The sequence below is a fragment of the Peromyscus maniculatus genome, chromosome 18 (assembly GCF_049852395.1).
Source record: "Peromyscus maniculatus bairdii isolate BWxNUB_F1_BW_parent chromosome 18, HU_Pman_BW_mat_3.1, whole genome shotgun sequence".
In the NCBI taxonomy this organism is placed as follows: domain Eukaryota; kingdom Metazoa; phylum Chordata; class Mammalia; order Rodentia; family Cricetidae; genus Peromyscus; species Peromyscus maniculatus.
The window spans coordinates 20011882-20039096 of record NC_134869.1 but is presented as its reverse complement, the minus strand read 5'-3'; the positions used below and the strand labels follow the sequence as shown (position 1 = coordinate 20039096).

Here is a 27215-nt window from a genome sequence, read left to right as displayed (position 1 = left end):
TGAAATTGGATAAACTACGAACCATGTGCCTATAATTTCCTTCTAGCTCAACTACTGCATGGCTACCCCAAAGGACGAAAACCCAACTCTGACAAACATGAAGTCTCAGCTCCATCTTAGGCCCCAGGCACTAAGAGGCATAAGCATGTCTGAGTAAGACGGAAGCCAAGAGTCTTCCTAAGTGACACCTCCCAGAAGTCCTGGTGGGGCTCTGCCAACATTTTCTTTCTCTAGTGAACTCAGGGAAATAATTCAGTAAAGATTAGTATGCATTAGTAGCCAGCTAACTTTTATCACTTTGGCTAGAATGCAGTATGTTATGTCTGCTCAAATAGGATTTACGATTTTAAGATTTTTAAACTCCAGTATAAGAAATTTATAATTTCAAAAGTAATTGTTGTGACGTTTTCTGATGACTCTAGTCTTGAAAAACTTGGGGTATGTTGCTAGTCTACGTTTTAAGAGGTGAGACATGTCACTCAGACGACGGTTCCCGGAGAGTGCCTACCCCTCCCAATGCAGTGGCACAGGCAGCTACCTGGAGGAACCACACCCTTTCTTCCTTCCATGTACACTTGGGACGACACAACTGCGTCAGCATTAGATGGGCAAGCATGTGTTTATACTCTAAAACCAAGGCTTGTCTCGCGCACTTGAGAACTCAGGCCATGCTCTACTGGGAAGCAATTAAAGCCTTACCTCCAAGGACCTGAGTGCAGCCTGCATCTCCGCCAGCTGCCTCACCTGTATTCTTTGGACATTTTCTACATGAGCACCAGAATTCTCTTTCTCAGCCCTTAATTCTGCTACTTCAGCCTCTAACCCTTTCAATTTCTGAAGCAAATGGGATTTTTCTCGAACGAGTTGCTCCACGCGCTTGCTGTCTCTTGTGGGATCGACGCTGAGCAGCTGGCCATGCAGTTCCTCCTTATCCTTCTCCAGCCGTGCGACCTAGAAATCCAAAAGGAAGCATACACGCTCTAAATTACTGAATTTCCAGTCATGAGCATGCTCTACAAGTCAGTAAATTAAAATTAAAAATTGCACAACATGATAGCTCAGGTTCGAAAATGAAGGAAAAAGAGAAAAACATCTAAAATGTCACGTTCTTCACTTTGTACCCAGCATGACTCAATTTTAAGGGCAAGGACTTTCTCCGACTCCCCCTCTCCCCCCACAGTGTCTGGCACAGGGCTGAATCAGTTGCTGACTAAAATTCAAAATTGTAAATACTACCGTAAAGTGATTATTTAAAACACAAGTCCATGATAGGAATTCATGCTAGGCCAATCCAATGACCACTCCCAAATTTCTCCTTACGTGACAGTTAATTCTTTGGCTATGTCTGGGCTAATAAATCATCTGTTTGAGAGCAACTAATCCACACAAAATCTGTGTACCTAAACACAAATACGGTGACTGAGCTTTTAAAGTGACAGCCGAGGTTACTAAATGTCTAACTGCAAGATATTCTAGGTCTTCTTTCCTATGTTCACTATTCCAGAGCACACCACAAGTCACCGAGGAACGAGAGGGAAGATACAAGTCATCTTCTCCTTCATAACACCTCGTGCTGCCAGATGCCACATGCTCCTAGTGAGTGGGCTCCAACGGTTTCCTAACACCCAGAGCCTTCCGAGGCCCTTGCTGCTCAGGATTGGGGACAAGGCACTGAGAACAGATCCCTGCCCCCTCCCTTGGTGATCTCCTAGTTGGCTATAACGTGTCACTATGCCTGCTTTGCGCTCCTATTCCCTTTTTAAATTCCCCTCCTCTTCTTCCGTGTGGTGCCAGGGACTGAACCGGGGGCCTGGAACAAGATCCATCAGTGTTGTGCACTGATGTACAAACCCAGGCACACCAGCAATTCTTTTTATTCTTTCTCTGTATTGGGGTTACCCCTTATTATTCAAATGAACCACTGCAAAAAGCAAGACCCGTGGCTATTTTACCAAAACGAACACTCGGGGCTCACTCTAAGTCAAAAGGATACTAAAGAAGTGCTCTGGGACAGGGACAAAGCTGGCAGAGCTCTCCATAAAGGAAAGACGTGTGAGGCTTCCACAGGGCGTTTCCTCGTCTTCGAAACGCCAGGTGAGGCTCTCTCTGATCGTTTTCATCCCTATAATTCAGGAATTCCAAGTCTGACATTGTACACATGACAGATGTTAACAGGGCATAAAGATGTAAATACCCAGTATGTAAACATACTTTTCCCAGAAAACTCATCCATGAAGGTAAACGTCAAAAGTCCAACGGAGGGCACAGTGATACACTCACTCTGTATGCCAAGAGCCCAGGGTTTCATTCCCAGCACCGTGCCCACTCCCTTCCCCACAAAAACCCCAAGTAAATGGAAAAGAGCCTAACTAATTCGCATCTCTGTCCCATTCCCCACTACAGTTAGGTAGAACAATTCTCCTCAGGTTTGTTCTTGGACTACATTTATTCTTCATTCCTTTCCTCCTGCAACTCTATGCCTTTGTAGTAAGTCAGATTACTTTTAATCGAACTTTTTAAGGATGTCATACATAAACACACTGTATTTACATGATGTTCACCATCCCTATCTCCTCTTCAACTCTATGTTCCCCCATTCTCTCTCAAATTCATGACCTTTTCTAACTACTATTTCTATAAATATTGTAAGTGTACAGACACATACACACATACAGCCTACTGAGTCCAGTTACTGCTACTCATATGTATATGTATTTGGGGCTGACCACTTAGAATTGGGAACTTACCAGAGTCTCTCATCTCTGGAAAAGTCAGATTCTTCCTCCCTCAGCAGCCCCTGACTGCCTGTAGCTCTCCATTTAGGGGTGGAGCCTTGTGGAAATTTCCGCCATCTACTGGCATGTTGAGTGGTATAGTCTTGTACAGGCAACCTCACTGTGGAGAGTTTGTGGGTGCAGTACCCCTGACATGTCTAGAGGACACTATCTATTATTAGCAGTTGTCCTGGTTCTCTGTCCTAACAACCTTCCCACCCCCTTGTCCATGATGCTCTGTGAGCCTTAGGTATAGAGGTTGTATTGCAGATGTCCCAACAAGGGCTGTGCGCACCACAGTCACATGCTCTCTACATTCTGACAGTCACAGACCTGTATAGCGTCCTCCATCTGCTGCAAAAGCAGCTTTTTTGATCAAGAATGAGAGGTGTGCTTCTCTATGGGGCTAAAGGTATTTAGAATAATTGAAAGCTACGTTAATTTAGAAAAGTATCAGTAGGAGGTTGTCCTCGGGTATCTATGACCTCTCCAGCCGTGGGTTCTTAGCCAAGTTTACAGTTCCCTCCTACCGGGCAGGCCTTCAGCCCAGCTAGAGGCCCGTTGGTTTACCCCGACAGAAGTGCCACTGCTGCACTGTGGTGGGTCCTGCCGGGCCAGTGGTTACTGGGGTTCACAGGCTTTACAGCTGGTGGGACTGCTGGTCACTTTTCTCCCCTGGCAGCCTGCCTGGCACCTTCCAGTGCTGTGAGAACTAGTCCTCGGGGAGGAACCTTCCAGTGCTGTGAGAACTAGTCCTCGGGGAGGAACCTTCCAGTGCTGTGAGAACTAGTCCTCAGGGAGGAGCCTTCCAGCTCCTGTCAGTACCAGCTTGACTCCTCAAGTCCCGTAACAAAAATCCGTGGTGTCTTCAGCAATAGGGTCTCCTCTTCAAGCTGTAGACAGAAGGCGATCAAGGGCTGTGGTGCTAGCCTAATCTGATTTAGGGGGTCCTGGACAGCCCTGGTTCATTACTTTTATCCCAGCTCCAGTTTAAACGGTGGGCTTAGGCTGGGTGATTTTTAAGATACCGTTTGGCATTTGCCTAAGGTTACTCAGACAAACGTTTTGTTTTGGGCGGTGGGAGGGACCAAGTGCAGGGTCACGCATATGGTAGAGGATCACTTTCCCACTAAGCCACATTCCCAGCTGCAAATCACAATATGCTATTGTTAGTGGTAGGGTGGGTCATCTAGGTCAGGAGGTCTAACACGGTGCCCTCAAGTAAGATAAAGTCAGTAGTAACACTATTTATTCTCTTGCAGTGCCCATTTAAATAAAAGGCCACACAGTTGGTCCGTGAGAGGCACCTCTATGATGCCTGGAACGTAGACAAAGCAACAACTACAATGGCAGTGAAGATGAAATTCTGTATTTATAATTCCTCAACCAGAATTCACTACCAAAACTCCTTCCTGGCCAAACGGGTGCCCACTGCTTCCCAGTTACTACACTCATGTACTCATTTGCATAATAAACACTAAGTACTTTGTAGCCAGCACTAGTTTAGGTAGCAAACATCTGTACAGTTCAGCAGAAAACTTCTGCAGTTGAGGACCCTACTACACTCAATCACTGCCATAACCGCACTCCTGGCTCATTCATCTGGCCACAGACTTTGGACACATCCGCAGCTCTTTCTTTTTCTTGCACTTTTAATCAGATTCACATGCCATTTTCCTGGATGTCCGTCATTTGTTTTGATCTCAATTCTTCCTTCCCATTTCCAAAGGTCTTTCTCTAATTTCTCTTCTCTGACGTCTATCCAAATCTGCCTGTACTGTAGTCACATTCACATTTACTTCATCCTCCTCTAGAATACAAGCTTGCTGGACAGGTAAGACAATGCTCGGTATTAACCAATTTTACTTTTTTAAGAGTAGAAGAAACGGACAGAAACAGATCAGGAATTACAAAGAGCAGCTGCTCTTCTGTACAAAGGACTTAGTACCAATTCAATTCCCCGAGACACTAGGAAAAGGTCGTGTACCTAACTGCTCTATCCATCTGTGCTTTTACTGCCCTTCTGGTTCAGCCTACAGAAATGGCTAAGCGAACAGACTCTCTAGGATCAAGTGCCTAGGCTTTGTTTTTCAGTATTTTATAGCTACTCCTAAACTTCCTTCGGCTTGGGAGAACGCTGTCCCTCTTACCTTTCTTCTGTAAACAATGTCCTTCAACTCTTGTTTATTTGAGAAAAGACCATCCCACAAAGCCCAGGATGGCTTTGAACTATGCAGTCAAGGATCACCTTGAACTCTTTTAAAAAATATTTTTATTTCTTAATTACATGTGTAATGTGTGTCTGTGTGGATATGTGCACTTCAGTACAGGTGCCTGCCCAGAGGCCAAAAGAAGGCGTCAGATCCCCTAGAGCTGAAGTCACAGCAGTAGTGATCCACCCATCATGACTGCTGGGGACCGAACTCAGGTTTTCTACAAGAACATACACACTCTTAACCACCGGGCCCAGCCGCTCACCTGGAACTCTTAATCCTCCTGACTCAGTCTCCTGAGTGTTGGAACATAAGCATGTACCATCATGCCCAGTTTGGTTAATTTTTAACTGAATCCTTTATTATCAGACAATGACAGAGTATACTATCAGTCAACTCAATGTTTGCATCTATTGCTATCTTACATTTAGTTCTGGAACTTTCTCGGTTTTGATATAAGATTAAATATAAGACTATTTCAATTAAATCTTGAATAGTCAAGAAATTGTGACTCTGAATTGAAACTGAAATTTGTTTTAATTTGCTTCTTATAAAATCACTGTTGAAAGTGTGACGGTTAGAAAGAAAATGGCTCCCAAAGGGAGTGGCCACTATTAGGAGGTGTGGCTTTGTTGGAGTAGGTGTGGCCTTGTTGAAGGAAATATGTCACTGTGCGTAGGCTTTGATGTTTCATATATGCTCAGGCCACACCCAGTATCTCAGTCCACTTCCTGCCGCCAACAAGATGTAGAACACTCAGCTACCTCGCCAGCACTATGTCTGCTTGCACACTGTCCGCCACAATAATGGACTGAACCTCTGAAACTGTGAGCTGTCACCTCAATTAAATGTTGTCTTTGTAAGAGTTGTCACGGTCATGGTGTCTCTTCAGAGCAACAGAAACCCTAAGACAGTGCAGTCACCTTGCTATCACTGAACTCTGATGACACACAAGCAGGTAAGGACACAGCATCTCACTGCTGCCTGGTGAAGAAGGAAGAAGCCCAGGCTAGGCTCCCTGCATTGCCCACTACGACACCAGGGCAGGGTGTGGGAGTACTTTACTATTCAGAGGGACCGTCTTTGGTATTAAGATAAAGCTGGTCCTACAGAATGATTCAGACAGTACTCCTACCACTTTCTGGTAAATATTATAGAGAATTGGCATAAGTTCTTCCTTAAATGTAAAAATCACTTGTCAGCTGCCAGTTGTTTTCCACTGGATGCTAGACCCTCAATTTAATTTTTCAGTGCTGGGTTCTTTGATTTCCTTTATATTCTTGAATCTTTGTCCTAGGATAGAGTTAAGACAGCCAAACATTTGATTTTTCAAGACTCACTTGTGTTCTTGTTTGTTGTTGGTTGTTTTTGTTCTTAACTCATTTTTGGGGGAGGGGCACCACCCAGCTCCCAAATAAACACATAGAAGAGACTTACTTATAAATGCCTGGTCTTAGCTTGGCTTGTTTCTTGCCAGCTTTTCTTAAATTATCCCATCTACCTTTTGCCTCTGGGCTTTTTCCTTTTCTTACTTCTATAAATCTTACTTTCACTCGTATTCCACAGCTGGCTGTGTGGCTGGGTGGCTGGCCCCTAGCGTCCTCCTCTCCTTGTTCTCTCGCTCTTTCTTCTTTTCCTCCCAGATTTCTCCTATTAATTCTCTCTGCCTGCCAGCCCTGCCTATCTTTTCTCCTGCCTTGCTATTGACCATTCAGTTCTTTATTAGACCATCAGGTGTTTTAGACAGGCACAGTAACACAGCTTCACAGAGTTAAACAAATGCAACATAAAAGAATGCAACACACTTTCAAATAATATTCTACCAGGCAGTGGTGGCCCATGCCTTTAATCCCAGCACTCAAGAGGCAGAGGCAGGTGGATCTCTGTTAGTTCAAGGCCAGCCTGGTCTACAGAGCCAGTTCCAGGACAGCCAGGACTACACAGAAAAACACTATCTCAAATCAACAACAACAACAACATTCTACAACACTTGTTAGAACCAGAAGAGCATTTAGTCTAGAGCTAACTCAATGCATCATACATTAAGAGATTTTCCATCCTGGCTGGCTGATGTAAAGATAAATTTTGACCAGTTCCATGTGAACTCTGGGTATTGTTTTGCCTGGACATTCTCATTCCTTCTCTGGCTTTGCATAGATAGCTTCCTCACACACAGGCTCTAATTAGTAATCAACTAAAAACTCAGGAGCTACTATGTAAAGGACTAGTGTGCTCTCATACTCTTTCTCCTTCAAGTTCACTGTCATGGCCTCTTGCAATTCTCAACTCCAATTCCTCAACTCAGAGTAAAGACTATAAACGCAGCATCAGCATTTCATCCTTACTAAGTTTTCAGACTTAACCAAATGTATTGAGAAAGCATAACATCACTTTCATAAAAATGAAGACATCTTCTTCCATGTTTATTTCATGTATTCTTCTTAGTGCTACAAATGAGGACGTATGAATTCTTGAAGTCCTCACAAAAACCTTTAAAATTTCCAAAGGGGGATGGAGAGATAGCTCAGTGGTTAAAAACATTTGTTGCTCTTCCAAAGGACCTGAGCTGAGTTCCCAGCACCCACAGGCAGCCCTCAACTGTCTGCAATCCAGTTCCAGGGGTATCCAACACCTTCTTCTGACCTCTGCAGGCACCAGGCCCACGCATGGTGCACAAACATACATACAGATAAAACACTCATACACATAAAGTGCATAATTTAAAAAAAAATTCCTAAAGAATCTGCCAAAAAATGAACACACTAAGGAGTAGTCAGTTGCTTTGATCTGTATAGATTAAAAACACAGTATTGCATGAGGCTTTAATAAAATATGTATTAAATTCATTTTCAGGATGGTGAAGTAAAGCAAATTATTCCAATAAAGCAGGTCTCACAATTATTTTTTGTTTCTCATTACACAGAAAAAAAAAAAAAAATTCAGCACCTGCCCTTAATCCTGGTAAGCAGATCTGTGAGTTCAGAGGCCAGCCTGGTCTACAGAGTGAGTTTCAGGACAGCCAGGACTATACATAGAAATCCTGTCTCAAACAAGCAAAAACTGCCAACATCAACAAAAAAAATTCTATTCTACCATAGTCTATCCAGGGTACAATAGTATTCTATCTTTTTAAAAACTAATGTGAGTGTGTGTGTGTGTGTGTGTGTGTGTGTGTGTGTGTGTGTGTGTGTTACTGAAAACATACTACATTGCTAAAAACTGCCCACAATCACCCTTAAGTGAATCTTAATTCTTCAGAAGGTATTACATCAATGTTAATGGCTGCTGCCTGATTAGGATGCAGACTACTAATGGTTGGGGGCTGTGGTGATTTCTTAAACCGAGGCAATAATTATGTTAGCCACATCAACTGACTCCTTTCATGAAAGACATTTCTATATTGATTATATATATACATGTTATGCTATCTGACAGCCTCTTACCTACAGTAGATCTTTCAAGTTGGAGTCATCCTCTCATATCTTGCCACTGTTTTACCAACTTAGCTGATACAACACTGTAAACCCTTTACTGCCATGAGACCCATTCCATTTCAGGAACCACTTCTGGGGACTGAAGTTGTGACCCAGTAGCAGTGTCAATCTACCTTGCAAGAGGTGCAATCCCTACCACAGAGGGGCGGTAACCATTTTTACTTACATAAGAAGCAGTTCTTCAGCTACTCAAGTTTTAGTGTGAAACTGGAAAGATTAAGTCACACCTTCAGGTTCTATTTTGAGCACTCTTACTAATTATGGCACCTCTGCAGGTACTATGTCCACTGAAGTCTTCAAACACTCAAAGTCATCCATGAGGACTGGAATTAACTTCTCCCAAACTCTTGTTAATGTTACTATTTTAATCTCCTCCTGTGAATCACAAATGTTCTTAATGGCACTAAAAGAGAGAATTATTTCCATACGGTTTCTGATTTATTCTGCCCAGATTTACCACACGAATTACCTATGGGAAGAATAGCTTTGTGGCCGATATTTCCTAAATAATATGACTTGAAAACTAAAACCATTCCTCGCTCCATAGGCTACAAAATGGATATTTCATTAACAAGGATGACTATAAGATATAAAGGGAATCCTTTTACCTGACCAGTGGTCTCAATAACAAGCTTGAAACACTCAGGAAAATATTTCATAAACTGGTAATGTTGCCATCTAAGTTTCAGTGTTCCTCTTACAGAGCACAGACAGAACAGATTTCAGCCTAATCCTTAAGGGCCTTAGGATTTTCAGGTCGGTAAATGAACACAGGCTTCTATTTAACTTCCCCAGCTTCATCGGCCCCAGACTAGAAAGTAGGCTTGCTCTTTGATGCCCGGCACTGTTTCTCTTTAAGGTGTTAAACAGCATCTTCCTCCAACAGAAGGAAGTTTCACTTCTGTAAAAGTCTGTGGTTTGCTGCAGCCGCCGTCATCATTTCAGCTAGGCAGACCTCTAAACACACTGCTGCAACTAGGCAGACCTCTAAACACTGCTGCTGCTAGGCAGGCCTCTAAACACTGCTGCAGCTAGGCAGACCCCTAAACACTGCTGCAGCTAGGCAGACCCCTAAACACACTGCTGCAGCTAGGCAGACCCCTAAACACACTGCTGCAGCTAGGCAGGCCCCTAAACACACTGCTGCAGCTAGGCAGACCCCTAAACACTGCTGCAACTAGGCAGGCCTCTAAACACATGCTGCAGCTAGGCAGACCTCTAAACACTGCTGCAACTAGGCAGACCTCTAACCACTGCTGCTGCTAGGCAGGCCTCTAAACACTGCTGCAGCTAGGCAGACCTCTAAACACTGCTGCTGCTAGGCAGACCTCTAAACACATGCTGCAGCCAGGCAGACCTCTAAACACTGCTGCAGCTAGGCAGGCCCCTAAACACATGCTGCAGCTAGGCAGACCTCTAAACACACTGCTGCAGCTAGGCAGACCTCTAAACACACTACTGCAGCTAGGCAGGCCCCTAAACACTGCTGCAGCTAGGCAGACCTCTAAACACACTACTGCAGCTAGGCAGACCCCTAAACACTGCTGCAGCTAGGCAGACCCCTAAACACATGCTGCAGGTAGGCAGACCCCTAAACACACTGCTGCAGCTAGGCAGACCTCTAAACACACTGCTGCAGCTAGGCAGGCCTCTAAACACTGCTGCAGCTAGGCAGACCTCTAAACACTGCTGCAGCTAGGCAGACCTCTAAACACACTGCTGCAGCCACGCGTCAGCACTGCGCCTCACCTCGAACTTTTACGTGAGGCAGCCAGCCTCTTCTTTTAACTTTTTCTTTTTTTGAGACAGAATCTCACTTTGTAGCCCAGGCTGGCCAGGCTGGCCTTGAACTCAGAGAACTGCAGCTCCCTCCCGAGTTTTCCCTTACCTTATGTCTGATAAAGCAAGTTCTGCTAGCTGCAAGCCTTTCTTCTGCCACTTACCAGCGGCTACAGTTTAGATCTGCAGTGCTTTCCCCAAGACAAGTGTGTGAAAGGCTTATCCCCCACTCTGGAGTGAGTGGAGTTGGTCAAAACTTTTAAGACGGAGGATAACCAGGTGGCCTTCCTGTCATGGAAATGTGCCCTCCTCTTCCTCTTGCTTTTCCCTTCCAGCCATGAGGTGGACCACTTGTTCTGCCTCCACAGTGATGGGCAGCTATAGGCCTAAAGCAAAGGGGCTGACCAATCACAAACTGAAACCATCTCCAAACCATTAGTCAGAATAACACTTTTCTCTTTGAGTTGGTTAATCTATAAACCCTATAAACCCTAACTGAAATCATATCTACAGCTTCATAATCCACAACTGTGACACCAAGTTTACTGTATATAGTACTATTCTGTGTACAGCAACTGAAGTATTTCAATAAGCGAAGAGCTGGGAAATGGGAAAAGCAGAAAGTCTTATTTTTCTAGACGCTAACAATCCCTTCAAATATCTGAATTTTAAATATTTGGTCTTTCATTAGAGAAAAATATATTAGTAAATAACATTTTTAGACCAACATTTCTTTTCATCAAAAATAAAACACAAGAAAGGCAACAAAATCAAGACTCTGAAGAACACACACTTCCCCCCACGTAAGCACGCCGACCGGTTTCCGGCAAGGTCTGAACGAGAGCACCGCCATACAGAACCTCGCTCAGCAGTCGCTCGCAGCACACCGACTCTTCATTCTACACTGGAAATCTAATCATCTCTACTTTCCACAACAGACTGTTTACCGGTCATAATCTGTTGTACTTACAGATGTGAGTGGAGCCGTTTACAACCACAAATAGTATCAATCAGCTGAACTCCTAACAAAATTGAAGTTGTTGGGTGGTGTGGTAGTGTGAATGTGATTGGCCCCATAATCTCACAGGGAGTGGCACTACTAGGAGGTGTGGCCTTGTTGGAGGAAGTGTGTCACTGTGGGGCGGTCTTTGAGGTTTCCTATGCTCAGAATACCGCCCAGTGTCTCAGTCGACTTTCCGTTGCCTGTAAGATGTAGGACTCTCAGCTACTCCTCCAGCACCACATCTGCTCCCCACCATGATGATAAGGGACTGAACCTCTGAAACAATAAGTGAGCCACCCCAATTAAATGTTTCCTTTATAAAAGTTGCCGTGGTCATGGTGTCTCTTCATAGCTATCAAAACTCTAAGTTAGGTGGCCACTAATCAGAGTAAGAACCTCAAATCACTGATCATTTCAAACCTAAAACTCTAACATAAAAGTTAACATACCCACTTCTATTATTGCACTAGCTGATGACCTTGTGAAATTTCTGACGGTTTCTTATCTTGTACCTCAGCTTCCTAATTTCAAATAAGTCTTTTCTCATCTTACTATTAAATGAAAACAAAATTAAACCTAAATAAAGCATTTAAAACTGTGAAAAGAAATAAACAGCTAGGTGAAAAAACCTGTTTAAAATACCCATAATGTTCAAGGACTCTTATGCTAAAGAACTTAATGATCAAGAGTTTAGATAATTTATGGAACAATCAAGAAACTGCTCACTGCTAAGAATAAACCAGTCTAAGCCAAATACTGTGGCCTTAGCTCTTTTAGATGTCCGAGACACTACAAGTGTCAGGTAACTGGTAAAGGAAGGTAAGAATACTTCAATTCCAAATAAACACAATGATATAAGTAACATGCAGTTGTCTTTCTATATAACATATAGTGCACTGCTATGAGGTTAGCCTAGTTTTATAAATGTTACAGCAGAATTGCTACTTGCTCCTCTTATCATAATGAAACCATCAAGAGTAAGACAGAGAGTGAACGGGAAAAACAGTTTTAGAAAAGCAGAAGACGAACTGCAAAGTGAGTGAGATGGCCGCCCCAAGCCCCAGGGATGAGACAGGAACACGTGCTGGAGGAACACTGTGGTGGGCTGTCAAAAAGAACTGAGGAGGGTGATCTACAGCAACTCAACAAGGTACAGGCTGAAACTAGAGCTACCTAGGAAGTGACTGCTCCTAACCAGAGGACATCATGTAAGTGACATTTACAGAGAAAAGTCTCTGCATAGCTATGGCAACATGGGACTGTGGATGTATCTATCTCCACTGGCTAGGGCAAAATAAAACAAATGAAATAAATAGCCAAAGGAAAACACTCACAAGAAATTGCTGACAAAGAAAGGAAACAAGTACCTCGCTAATTAATAACACATAATTACACAATCAACTCTAACTTGGGACTTATAAAAATATATAATCATAAAACTGTATTCACTACAACAATCTCTGATATAGCAGTGTAACTGATTACTTACCTCTGATTCAAATTTCATTTTTTCTTCTTCTGAAATACGAGTAAACTCCTCCTTCTGGTGCTCAAATTCTGACTTGAGGAATGTATGCTCATAGCGAAGCTTATTATATTCAGCTCTATACCTTTCCACTTCCTAAATTACAAAGAGATTGCAATGTTTGGAAAATCTATAAGTGAAATGTGTGCCCTCTCCAAAAACCACTGTATAGTATAATTTTCGGTTCTATTAACAGCCATTCTGAAAGAAAACGAAAAGGCCAACGAGAGCAAGGGACTTGGCTCAGTAGTTATGATGCTTCTGCTCAGGAGTTCTGACGCCCACAACCAACGGAACTGCTTGGTGGACTGGAGGGTCCACTAGCAAGGGCAGCCACTGGAAGGCAGAGAAAGGACCAGGGAGCACTTAGTTAGACTAGCTGAGTCAGTGAACTTCGGGTTCAAGTAAGAGAAGCTGCCTCGTGAATAAGGTGAAGAGTAATCAGACTCCTGATCAGCCTTGGTCTCCACACATGTACTTCAACATGTGTCCACACACCCACATGCAAGGGCAAACACACGCCATGCACAACATACACACACACACACACACACACACACACACACACACACACACACACACACTACTCATGAAAAAGGAAAGAGAAAAATGAAATCGATTAGTATGCTCCTTGGAATGGACTAATAAAATGAATTATCATTCAAGTAATGCTTTGTCTTCACTGATTCTCACTGTGGGAACAAATGTGCAGCATCACAAAAGTCACCCTCTCTGCACTTAATAGTAGTTAAGAATGTGCCAGGTCTTTCTAAATATAGATAGATTTTAACAAGTATAACAAAGTATAAGCTATCTCTCTCTAGAAGTCAGACTAGATAACCTCAAAGTAGAAAAAAGGTTATTTGAATACTTAGTATACTAACTTAAGGTTTAATATTGCAATAATTCATTTCATACTTACTATGATTTTAAAACCTGCTCTTATTTAACTTGAATACCTAGCCCTGGTATGAGTGATTTTATTTACAAAAAATTCATTCTACAGCCATTAGGATGCCATTAGGATATATTGCTGTTAGGGGCATATTTGAAAAATAAGGATATCGATAAATAGATCATTACAAAAGAGAATTTCGCAAGTCTTCCTGCACAATGGCAGTATTTTGGACCATTCCAATCTCCCGAAGGGTTCCACTTTGAGGAAATAGTAATAATTTATGAGTGTAAGAACTGATGTATGTTTCGAAAGCTAGCATATAAAATGTGTAGGCAATACCTAATGTGCTTCTCTGCAGTCTTTTCCCATCCTCTTTATCAAATGTTTAGTAACGTAAGAAATCTGGTCAGCCCAAAAGAATGAGTACTTTTCTTTTGGAGGTTGTGTGCTGTTAACACTGACTGTCCTCGGCAGGATGTAGACTGATCTGGGAGAACAGGCTCCAAGCACTGCTGAGATCAGGCTAGCCTCTGTGGACACCTGGGAGGGGCTAACTGAGGTGGGAGACCCTCCTTCAGTGAAGGCAGCACTACTCGATGTGCTGGGTTCTCAGCTGAATAAAAACGAGGAAGGAGCTAAGCACCAGCCTTCCTCACCCTCTGCTTCCCTGGCTGAGGATTCCACATGGCCAGCTGCCTCGTGATCCCGCTCCCACGCTTCCCCACCATCATGGACTGTCCCCTCAAACTGTAAGCCAAAATAAACTGCTCCTTCTCTAAGCAGCTTCTGTCGGGGTATCAAAGCAACAAGGAAAACAACAAGTCCAGATGACGTGAAACCCGTCCTTCAGGTGGTAAATGTCATTTCACCTGCTGTATGCTAGGCACCATTCTTAGGAACTTGTGGACAAAAATCAAATGCGTCCTTTCATGCAAAGGAAAGGAAGTGCTAAAACATTCTATTGTGTTTTTCCGTTCTAAAAGTGCTAAAACAAAAGCCACAATAATACAGCAGATTAGCATATTAGAAAGAACAGGGATGGCAGGAAAACTAAACCAGGGAGGTGAGGAACTCCACAGGTGTCAGGAGTGGCAGGAATGCAGGCTGCAGCAGTAAGCTGGGAACAACGGGATAGGAGCAGTCAGTAGGCTTACTGAAGAAGGAACACTTTGGGCAGAGCTGCAAGAGATTGAGGAGTCAGCCAAGAGTTCCAATAAACATTCAAGGCAGACACAGCACCCATGCACACTCTTGAATCCCACCATTTCACAAACATCAGGAGACCAAAGAGAACAGAGATAATGGAGTCCAATCCTAGCAGGCCTTGGAGACCAGCAGGGACTGCCATGCAGAGGGCCTGGGTAAATGAAGGATGCTTTTCCTGAGGCATAAAGATGAATGCAGTTATTCCACTTAGTGACTTACTTCGTCAAGAGTCCGGAAACGCTCTCGCATTGGAGCTTCTAATTCTTGCTGCATTTGGGCTCTTACCAATTCCAATTTTTGGGGTGTTAATACCTAGTACATAAAGAAATACAAACAACTATAAATACAAAAATGAAGAATTCTCCCTATTTCAAAGTCTCTTCTAAGACAAGTACTAATTACAGACATTTTTACATGGTGGTTAATTTGTATAATCATTAAATACAACTTATCAGGGCTGGGGGAATAGCTTAGCGTTAAAGCACCTGCCACACAAGCAATGGATGTGGATGTGGCAGCCTGCCTATAATTCCAGACTCAGAGGTGGAGACAGGATCCTGAGAGCAAGCTGACGAGCAATACCAGCCTCTATCAGCCAACTCTGGGTTTGACCTAGATCTCATCTCAACAGATAAAGAAGAGCAATCGCAGATAATTCTCAACGTCAACCTCAGCCTCCACGTGCACTTGCATATACATGCACGTGTTCCCACAGGTAAGTAAAGACGTGCATACACTCAAAATGGGCGAAAGAGAAAAAGATAAACATAGCCAGCCCCAAAACAATACTTTAAGAATCTCAATCTTGGTATCAGAGGTGTCAAAAATACGACTAATGAAAAAAAGAAAAACGATGATTTTTATACTGGGGGTGGTGGTGCACACCTTTAATTCCAGCAGTTGGGAGGCGGAGGCAGAGGCAGGAGGATCTCTGAGTTCCAGGCCAGCCTGGTCTAAAGAGTGAGTTCCAGGCCAGCCAAGGCTGCACAGAGAAACCCTGTGTAGAAAAATCCCTGATAACTTTTATGACTGTTAAGAATGAACTCGTCAGCCAAGGTTATTGTGCTAGATACAATGACTGATGGTCTATTTTCTAAAAATAAAATAAAGGTGTAGTAATTCGTTATACCAGAGAAAATTCTTCAGATTTATTTTCAATAGAAGGGGAAAATGATGCAATTATATTATAATCTTAAAAATTAAAAGTATAGAGTCCGGGCTGCAGCTGGAGCCAAGTCTGAGTCCATGGTGCTGTAGTAGGCAGGTCTTCGGTGATGTCCCAAGTTCCTGCTGCCATCGAAGGCTATGCTGATACCTGGGGTCTGGGTCACCACCTGGGGTCAGGTGGGTGTTTGAGGGCACTGTCCCTGAGTCCATGCCAGTCTGGGTGACCTGTGCTGCCAATCAAGGCCATGGTGACATCTGGGCTCCGTCTGCTGAGTACCATGTCTGGGTCCATGGTCCAACCGCAGCTGGAGTCTGCATGGATGTCTGTGGCCCATGTAGGACCAGGGGCCATGCGGATATCAGGAACCTGGGCTACCACCTAGAACCATGTTGGTATCCAAGTACAGAGCCTTTGCTGGACCATACAGATCTGGGTAGCCTATGCTGCCACCCAGGGCCATAGGGTCATCCAGGCCTGGGCTGCTGCCAGGGGCCATGTCTGGGTCCATGGCCCTGCTACAGTCACCGTCTGTCACAGTCTGTGGCTCCTATTACCACTGAAGTCCAAGGGGACAGGGCTGCACAGAGTTGGCCCCACCCACCTCTCACTGGCTGCCGCAATAGGAAGAACAGGCCCTGCCTCTCACTTGGGAGGGTGGTTCCTGCACCTTGCCTGGGCAGCACAATAGAGCTGACCCTGTTGGTAGGGGGTGCAGGTGAGCCAGCCCTGTGGATTTGAAAGAAGGAGAGTGCCCCCTCCCCCGTCCCCCTCCCTAGCATGTCATGAGATGACATGGGTGAGGGAAATATGCCCTCCCCTACCCACCCCTTGCCACCTGCGGCAGGCAGGAGAACCAGCCTCTGGGACGTGAGAATGGAAGAGCTGGTCCTGCCCTCACCAACTGCAGCAATTGGGAGAGCAGGTCCTGCACCTCGACTGGGCAAAATAGTAGAGCTGGCTCTGGTGGTGTGAGTGTGGGTGAGGCAGCCTGATGGGGTGAGAGCAGGAGCACTGGCCCTGCTTCTTGCTGTCTGCTGCACTGGGTAAACTAGCTGGGGCAGTGCTGGAGAGCTCGTCCATGTGGCAACAATGAGGGAAAGCTGGCAGGCTGACCAACCCAGCTACCACCCAAACCCAGAACCAGGGCTATGAGTTTAGCCCATACCAACATCCACCTCATCTATGAACTGCTGGAGGATGGGAGGGGGCTGAACCTGCAGATCCAAAGCTACAGAATCTCCATGATAAAGGACAACAACAGGATATCCAAAAGGAGTTCCAGTGAGGATCCAGTATTGACAGTGGAGCAGAACCAGAGGCCTCAAACCAGATCAATGACTCATTGCAATGAACACAAGTAAAGAAAGATGTATGGACTGAAGGGTTTACTGTGTGACTCACTGGGCCACACTATAGCTTCCATGATGAGAATTTTTTGTGGTTTTGGTTTTTGGTTTTAAAGTTTGTTTGTTCTGGGGGGAGGTTGCAAGGGCAGAGGGCAGAATCGAGGGGACAGGACAGGGAGATGAGTGGGACCTGGATGCATGATGCAAAATCCAAAGAATCAATGAAAAGTTTAAAAAAATTAAAGACATAATTTTTTTAAAGAAAGGCTAATTGTTATTCTGACCAGCAAAACTAATTTTGGCTCTATTCTGTCATACTCTCTTACAGTGCTCACTTCAGTGAATAATTAATACTTATGTAAGCAGCATATGGGCACACTCCTTGTCGCAAAGATTCGTCATTATTTTTCCAACACCTTTCATCACTGACTACCATATAGGAACTACTAAACTCCTGTTTCATGAATCAATAAAAGAACAAATGAACAAATGCTGGCTGAAAAATAATATAGCCCGTATTTGTATGAGTTTCTTTGAAAACATGAATAATGTACAATTTCATTCGTTTATTCAATATTCCACACTCTACTACACACTCTACTGAATGAAAGTCTCCTAAACATAAAACATTATGTAATATATGATCATTTACATCCCATTTTGCTCTGGGTATCTTACACGCGGTAACTTAGCTAATCTCCACAAACCCCACACAGAAGCTACACTGAAGCATACAAAGACCCTAAACAACCTTCTATAGGTTGCAAAGACTCAAATGAAGCATGCATCTTCCCATAATACATTCAAATTTGGATGTGAGAAATAAATCATGCACAACTAATAATAAAGTAGGCAAACAAAAGCTATTAAAAAGTAAAAATAAAGAGAAAAGATGTTTTAGATAGAATTAATACACACACACACACACACACACAGGACAAGCTCAAGCTTCAGCACTAACAAGCCAAGCATGCTGCCTCAGGTCTATGACCTCTGTACTCAGGAGATGGAAACAGGAGTGTGCTGAGTTCAAGGTCAGTGTGGGCTACATAGAGAGACCGTCAAAAAGAGAGGAGACCAGAGCAGATGGGGAGGGAGAGAAAAAGTATAAAGAATACTACAGTAGTTGGAGTTTACAAAGGAACAAATAGAACAAAAGCCTTGGCGGGACAAAGCTGTGGCTATGGGAGGAGAGACCAGGCCTAACTACAGTGTCCGGTCTAGGTGATAGCAAACCAGCTAAGCAGGAGGGTAACGAGAAGGAATAAATTAATAGGATCCTGTTTCCAACAACTTAATCATAAAAGGAGAAAAGCAAGGAAAACTAGGGAAACTAAGGAGTTCAGAACAAAGGTGAATAGTTAAGCGGTATTGCAGAATACGAGTTTCAGTGTGGTGAAAATATGACAGTTGAACTTTTAAAAGATTGCTGTCTTGGTCTGTAACAAAGATACATACTGACAGAGTTAAGACTGCAATAATATGGTCTCACTCACACTAATGTGAAGAGAATGACAAAAAAGACTGGAAGGTAAGGTAACAGCTAAAACCAATGGTCCAAAGACGATAGAGGTGCTGAATACATGAGGATACACTACACCCCTCTATGTTACTGTACATGCTGAAGATTTCCATAACTAAGAGTCAATAAAGAATGAAAGGTTTAGCCGGGTGGTGGAGGAACATGCCTTTAATCCCAGCACTCGGGAGGCAGAGGCAGGCGGAACTCTGTGAGTTCGAGGCCTGCCTGGGCTACCAAGCGAGTTCTAGGAAAAGGTGCAAAGCTACACAGAGAAACCCTGTCTTGAAAAAAAAAAAAAAAAAAAAAAAAAGGTTTAAACATAGCCAAAGTAATATAATAAAAACTAGATAGCCAAATTATGAAGAAAAAAATTAAATGGTTTTCAAAAATACCATTCAAAAGGTCACTTTCCAAAGGATGAAAAATAGTGAGAGGATCCAGGCCACGGCACACACAGATGACACAAGCAGAGGCTCATAAACCCGTCCCCAGGAAACATAACTGAGGATTCAAGAACACAGGGGCAGAGTCCCAGAGGATCGTGCACAGAGCTAGGAGATCTACACAAGGTTTGGACTCATTCAGTACAGGACTGGTGAGGACATAAGGAAACTATGTAAGCCAAGGAAAGACCACCTGAAAAGATGAGAGATGAGTACTAAAAGTTCACACAGCCTGTGAATAATCCTGTTTCCAAAAGCCAGAATGAAAACCTTCATTTCACAAATAAATGGATCATCATGTGCGTCCTATCTCAGCAGTGGGAATAAGTCACAGACCCAAGGCCTCTCTAACTCCATCCTAAAGCAAAGCCTAGAGCCATGAAACTGTCTGCAAGTGACAAGACTGTGGCCCAGACCAAAGAGGAGCACACAAGTATCCACCCCCAACAAAGTAAAATGCACAGTGTCTGGCGTCAACAAAAGTTCCCAAGCATGAGAAGACACAGAACACCGCCTGATGCTGAGTAAGTAAAAACAACCTGATACTAAGTAAAAGCGCCAACCTAAAACAGACCCAAAGTCACACAGCAAGACATTAAGACTAAGTTACAAAGTTACCCTAACTGTTCAAAAAACTAGAGAAAAGATGGAACGTGTTAAAGAGCTAAGAAACATATAAAGAGATAACTATGGAGATGAAATTTATAATTCTGAGTTTAAAAAGATACCACCTGGGCCGGGCGTTGGTGGCGCACGCCTTTAATCCCAGCACTCGGGAGGCAGAGCCAGGCGGATCTCTGTGAGTTCGAGGCCAGCCTGGGCTACCAAGTGAGTTCTAGGAAAGGCGCAAAGCTTCGCAGAGAAACCCTGTCTCGAAAAACCAAAAAAAAAAAAAAAAAAAAAGATACCACCTGGTCTAATTCAGAATAGATAATGAAAACATCAATGAACAAGACCAAAATGAACACCACAGGAATTTTCTGGGACAAAACACACAGAAAAAAGAAAAAAGACTAAATTTAAGTTAACAGAATTTTAGTAAGCAAGGAGAGAATTTTAAATAATTAGCATTAAAGTATTATTTAGATCACCAAAGACGCAGATGTAAGAATGGCAATGCCTTTGCTACATGAAACACTGATAAAAAAAAAAAAAAAAAAAAAAAAAACTAAACTAAACTAAAAATATCTTTAAGGAATTAGAGGGGGAAATTGTCAACTGAGAATTCAATATTCAGTGAAAATACTTTTACAAAACAAACTTTTTCAAACACATAAAAGCTGGAAGAAAAATCCCAGCAGCAGATCTACACTACAATGAATGATTTTTTAGGCCCTGGGAACAGGAAAAGTGTTCTTAAGTGTGTATTAGGCAGAAATATGGTTTGGGAAAGGAAAAGGGGCGTAGTGTAGGAGTTATGTATAAATAAAAAAAGAAGTCGCTGTCCCTTAATGTTCTGAAATCCAGTAGCCAAGCGCTAGGACTTCCACTGACTCGGTTTCAAAGCCTCTGTGGCTCAAGGCTCAGCTTTCTGGGCTCTTGGTTTTTGTTTTGTTTTAATTTGGTTTGGTTTTTGGAGACAGGGTTTCTCTGTGTAACAGCTCTGGCTGTCCTGGAACTTGCTTTGTAGACCAGGCTGGCCTCGAACTCTGCCTCCTGAGTGCTGGGATTAAAGGCATGGGCCACCACCGCCTGGCAGGCTCTTGGTTTTTGTCTGAGGCTGTCCTTTCTTCTTCATGAAAGGGAGCATGTGTCTAGGTTTAAAGGCCTTCTTTCTACCAGTAGAGATTCTGTGGATCCAAAAGCCTCTGTTACTTTGTACTTCCTAAGTCCATCTCAGTCCAAGCCAGCAGACCGTCTCCCGAGTAAATGTCTCAAAATCACAGTGGTCTTGTGGGAATTTCTGAGGCTTTCACCCCACTAAACAAAGCCTACATGTGCAGACCTTCTTATATAATCCTATTTGTATTTTTATGCTTTCCCTAGACAGCTAAGACAATACTTCACACTTCTCAGAGACCCACCCTCTGGTCGAGGAAAAAGAGAAGAGATCTATGCTCTCTTGACAAGCCCTGGATGTGATTATTTTCTTCTTTTGCTCAATCTGAGATCTTGAGGCGTGGTGGCAATTGGTCTTTATACAACGGTTTCAATATATATTTCTGCTGTGTAGCATTTTTATCATTTGGAAAGGGAAAACACTTTTCTGAAAAGTACCTAGTCTGTTTTCTTCTTGTTCAAGAGCTCTCCCTTCAACTAATCTCTTATGTTTCACACTTTACTACAGGCAACAGAAAATAAGTGGCGCAATCTATGTTTTACATGTAAATCTCTGTGTACTGGAGGGGAGGGTAATGTACATTGTTGTGAGGTATATGCGCATGTGTGCAAGTATACACATATGCACATGTGTGGAGGTCATAGGTCACGTGTCTTCCTTAATCTCTTCTCCAACCTTTTATTTTTTTAAGACAATCTTATGAAGACCATTCAGGCCTTCCTAAACTGCTTTAAACCTTATGGTGATCCTCATAATTCTTATCTTTTTTTTTTTTTTTTTTGGTTTTTCGAGACAGGGTTTCTTTGTGTAGCTTTGCACCTTTCCTGGAACTCACTTGGTAGCCCAGGCTGGCCTCGAACTCACAGAGATCCGCCTGCCTCTGCCTCCCAAGTGCTGGGATTAAAGACATGCGCCACCACTGCCCGGCATAATTCTTATCTTTACTGACTACTTTCCAGTTCTAAAACTACTCCAGTGTCTGAAGCATTTGTTACACTTGTAGCCAATTTTCAAATACCAGAACCCAAGTAACAAAATGACCTTAAATTAAAAGACCTGTATTATTACATTACCTGTATTATCTTACACTATTTATGAGTTAGAGCAGTGGTTCTCACCCTTCCTAATGCTGCGACCCTTTAACACAGTTCCTCATGATGCAGTGACCCCCAACAATACGATTATTTTCACTGCTACTTCATAACTGTAATTTTGTTACTGTTATGAATTGTAATGTAAACACCTGTGTTTTCCAATGGTCTTAGATGGCCCCTATGACAGGGTCATTCAATGCACACCCCCAAAGGGGTCTCAACCCGCAGGTTGAGAACCACTGGGTTAGGATACTGGACACAGCTGAGTTTATGTTCTCTATTTCGTGTCAAGTGAATGCAGCTAAGGCAGGAATCTTGCCTGGGACCAGGAGTTCTTTCCTAGCTCACCAGTTACACTAGCAGAGTCCAGCTCTCACGCTGACAGGACTATGGCCTTCAGCTCCTGGGGACCGCCCATCGTCTGTCACACTCCTGTCTTCACATGGGAGTTTACTTCCTCAGAGTCGTCAGGAGAACACTTCTTTGCCATTCCCCGCCCTTAGAGGCTTTTTAAAAAAGCATCTGACCAGGAAGATGTACTACTGATTAAAGCCTATAAAAAATCTGAGATTCAATCACTCCAATGCTATAGCTTTTTGTACCGTATCAGTCCTCAGGAACTTCCAGATTTTGGAGCATTTTGGACTTCAGATTTTCAGATTAGAAGTGTCAATCACTGAAGCCTGAAATACTCCAAAAGCTGAAAACTTCAATTATCTGAATACTTCTGCTTCCACACCCTTCACATAAGAAATACTTAACTTGTAATAACAGCCTAAAGGTACAGATCACTTAAGTGTTACACATCAAAGCACTAATACTTCCTTTGCAACGTCTCATTTCATCTTTACAATTACCCTATGAGGCAGGCACTTTTACTCCTGTTGACTACTGATGCAGAAATGTGCTTTAAATAAATGTTTTTGTAGCTCTGCCTATGAAAGCCAGTAGAGCAGTCAATGCTACATAGGCATTTCTTCCTGTTAGATAAAAGATGTACATTTCTCAAAATCATCTTTCATAATCCTCCACTTGAATATTTCTTGTAGATGCTGCTCAATTTACTGAAGTTTTCTTAACATAATTTGTGTAAATTAAAAACAAACATTAAAGTAAATAGCTAAATCAAACCTCCCTCTCCTCCTCTTGTGTATTTCTTTAGCTTATTTTTAAGTGTGTGTGTGTGTATGTGTGTGTGTGTGTAGTATGTATATGTTGAGTGCTGGTGCCCATAGTGTGTAGAGGTGGAGTTACAGGTAGCTGTGAGCTGGACGTGGGTGTCAGACATCAAGCTAAGGTCCTCTACCTTGGCAAGGGCAGTAAATACAGTAGCAGTCCATTTTTAAGATATACATATGTATATGTGTGTGTATCAGATAAATATCACAATAAAACGAGGTATGTTAGTAAGACACAAATTTTCCTAGAAGAATTACATTTGTCCTCAAACATTGGCAATCTATAATACCCAAGATTTTTTGGAATGTTATAACATACAAGGAATACACAAATAAGATCACAGGAAGAACAGCACTTCACTTCAATATGAGGAAGAAAATATTTGACATATACTAATCTGTAAATAACAATGTATTACTTTTTAAAGTTAACTAGGGACTGGAGAGATGGCTCAGTGGCTGAGAGCACTGGCTACTCTTCCAGAGGACCTGGGTTTGATTCGCAGGTCCATATCCCAGCTCACAAGCTTCTGTAACTCCAGTTCCAGGGGATCCGTCCTAGTTAAGGTTTCTATTGCTGTGATGAAAGACCATGAGCAAAAGCAAGTTGAGGAGGAAAGGGTTCATTTGGCTTACACTTCTACGTCACCATTCATCATCAAAGAAGTCAGGACAGGGCTGGTACCTGGAGGCAGGCGCTGATGCAGAGGTCATGGAGAGGTGCTGTTTACTGGCTTACTCAGCCTGATTTCTTATAAAACCCAGGACCACCAGCCCAGGGATGGAAGGAACCCCCCACAGCAGGCTGGGCCTTAATCACTAATTAAGGAAATGCCCTACAGGCTTGCCTAAAGCCTGCTCTTCTGGAGGCATTTTCTTAATTGAGGTTCCCTGCTCTCAAATGACTTCAGCATGGGTCAAGCTGACTTAAAACTGACCCAGCATAGGATCCCACACCTTCTTCTGGCCTCCTTAGGCACCAGACACACATGTGATGCACAGACTTACATGCAGGCAAAGCATCTGATACATAAAATAAAAACAATATTAAAATTGAAGTTAATCAGGTGGCTCGGCCCTGCCTGTAATTCCAGATACAGAAGAAGCCGAAGCAGAGGGCAATCTGGCTCCAGAGCAGCCTGCCAGCACTGGACACCCTACCTCAGAGCACAAGTTGACGAGGTTTCTCTAGTACTAAAGCACTGAAGCCCTGTATAAAATCTGCTCTACAAATAAGGTCTATTTTAGAAGCTATCTTAGTTTCCTAGGCATGGAAGAAAATTAAAACCTGCGTGGCTACAAACAACAGAAAATTTACTGTTTCGGAATGGGGGGCGCGGCTTGAAGTCTGAAATCAGGGTATTAGCAAGGCGACGATCCCTTTGACACCTACGATGATCTTTCCGTGCCTTTTCCGGGGCTCTGCTGTGTTGCTGTGCAGATGCCTCCATCATCACACAGCAGTCGCTGCCACCCCAAGTCATCCCAGAGGCAGTCTCCATCACCCCATCTCCCTCTTGCACCTCATCTCTTTTCTTATAAACACGTCAGGAACACTGGGTTAAAGGCTCACCATATTCCAGTGTGATCGCATCAACAATAATGACTGCAATAACCCTTATCTTCAAATAAGACCATATACTGAAGGATTAGGACTTCAACCTATCTTTTTGAGGAATACAACAGAACCTGTAACAGATATGAAAGAAAACTAGACAACTTTGAAGATATTGATACTCTAGGCATATGCTGTGGATATTACTCTATGTAAATAAAACACTGATGGCCAGTGACCAGGCAGGAAGTATAGGCGGGACAAAGAGAGAGGAGAATTGGGGAAACAGGAAGAAGGAGGGAGGGACACTGCAGACCACCAGGAGAAGAGCATGTAAAGAAGCCGGTAAGCCACCAGCCACGTGGCAAGCTATAGATTTATAAAAATGGGTTAATTTAAGATATAAGAACAGTTAACAAGAAGCCTGCCACGGCCATACAGTTTATAAGTGATACAAGCGTCTGAGTGATTATTTTATAAGTGGATTGTGGGACTGCGGGGCTTGGGGAACCTGGAGAGAAGCTCTCCAGCAACAGGCATATATGAGAAAGAAATCCAGCATTATGTATTAACAGAACAATAAACTTGATTAATTAATTATTCCATTCATTCATGACATTCATCTGCTAGGCATCAGACACATTGAAAACAAGTTCCTGCCTTCAATCAGAATGAAAATGCCATCATTTATGAGTATCTACCATATGCCAAGTACTTACTAAAAATATATATTATCCCCTTAGGTCTTACAACAAACAACATATTAGGTAGAAACTTTTATTACCTTTACCGCATGAGAAAGATAAGAAACAGTAACACAGTTACTTGATGAAGGTCATCATTGACCCTTTTCACTATAAAGGTCCTTTTTAGTAACCAATTCTTTGTCTTGCAATCTATTTTATGTGATGCCAATACAGCCACTTCAGCCTTAAGCTTATTCTTATATATGCTTACAACAAACATACATTTAGATTTTACTCTTAAGGAACAGATTAAATGAGCAATGTCTGAAGAGTATCTTAAATGCCTCAAGTTCAACATTGCTTCCATTCAGGGCTACATAGAGAAACCTTGTCTCAAAAAATAAAACAAAATTAAAACAAACAAAAAAACATTGCTTCCATTTATATAAGCCTCTCATTTTTTGTAAAAACAAATTATAATCCACTAATTCTGAGAGCAGAAAACTTCATACATAGAGTAAAAACACTGCTAGTTGTTACATACAACAGTCTCAAATAAGAGCTAAGGTGTTTTAGACAATGCTCATTTAGTATTGGATGGCTTGATGGTATGCACAGTGAAAATACTCTAATTGTATGTTCAGAACCAAGACTGCAGTAAAGCCATGTAATGGAACACAGTGTTGCCAGAAACACCTCAGATTCATTAGGGTTTCATTTTGAATCAATTTTTGGAAGTTGCCATTTTTTTCATAACCCCTACCTTACTTATGCAATTTAATATGAGGTTGGGGCCTACAGTTTAAGAAGTTGTATAAAATATATGAAAGACTGGATTATATATCAACTGCAGATACAGCAAAGTCACTATTAGCAACATAGGAAAAAAAAAACAAATTTACCAAAACTACTTATTTCCATTAATCTTACCAAAACCACTTATTTCCACTAACTACACGACTAATTTTATATAAATTCAAATATACTTCCTCACCTGCCGTTTCATTTCTTCCAAGTCTTTAATTTTCTCCATTAATTCCGCTCTTAACTCTTCAAGGAGCAGCTGGAATTTTTCCTGGTTAGTCTGCTTTTCATGCAACACACGCTTAAGTTCATTTTGTGATTTTACGTATTCTTCCTGCAACCTGGTTTTTTAACAAGAATTTCAATTTGAAATGCATATTTTACATTCAAATTCACTGCTTTATATAAAGCAAACCAATACTACAGAAAAACAAGACTGATATGACATTCCATTAAACTTGTAATAATTTTTTTCTTTGCAAACTTTTATCTAATTAACACTGTGATTTCTGAAAGCAATTTTAAAACACATTTATCTACCTAGATATATTTATTGTTAAATATTGTTCATGTGTGTCTTACTACTTTCAAATAATACTGCATTCACAACCCACTGAATACCATAGATCTGAACAAAGCAATTTATTTTTACTATACTGTATAACTAAATATACTGTAAAATAACAAAAATACACCCCCTGTTCCAGAGCAAATGTTCAGCCAATACAACTCCACCAGCAATTTTTT

General features: G+C 42.4%; 1 protein-coding gene across 4 annotated transcripts in view; it reads right to left on the bottom strand.

Annotated features, from left to right (window-relative positions):
* Cep83 (centrosomal protein 83) overlaps positions 1–27215 on the bottom strand; it is a 113586-nt gene that overhangs the window by 48466 nt on the left and 37905 nt on the right. For all 4 annotated transcript variants that reach the window (XM_076554652.1, XM_076554651.1, XM_076554653.1 and 1 more), the window contains exons 3-6: positions 26659–26809; positions 15112–15204; positions 12753–12884; positions 700–951 (exon numbers count right to left, since the gene is read on the bottom strand). In XM_076554652.1, coding sequence (XP_076410767.1) covers positions 700–951; positions 12753–12884; positions 15112–15204; positions 26659–26809 — 628 coding nt within the window. The remainder of the gene's footprint in view (positions 1–699; positions 952–12752; positions 12885–15111; positions 15205–26658; positions 26810–27215) is intronic.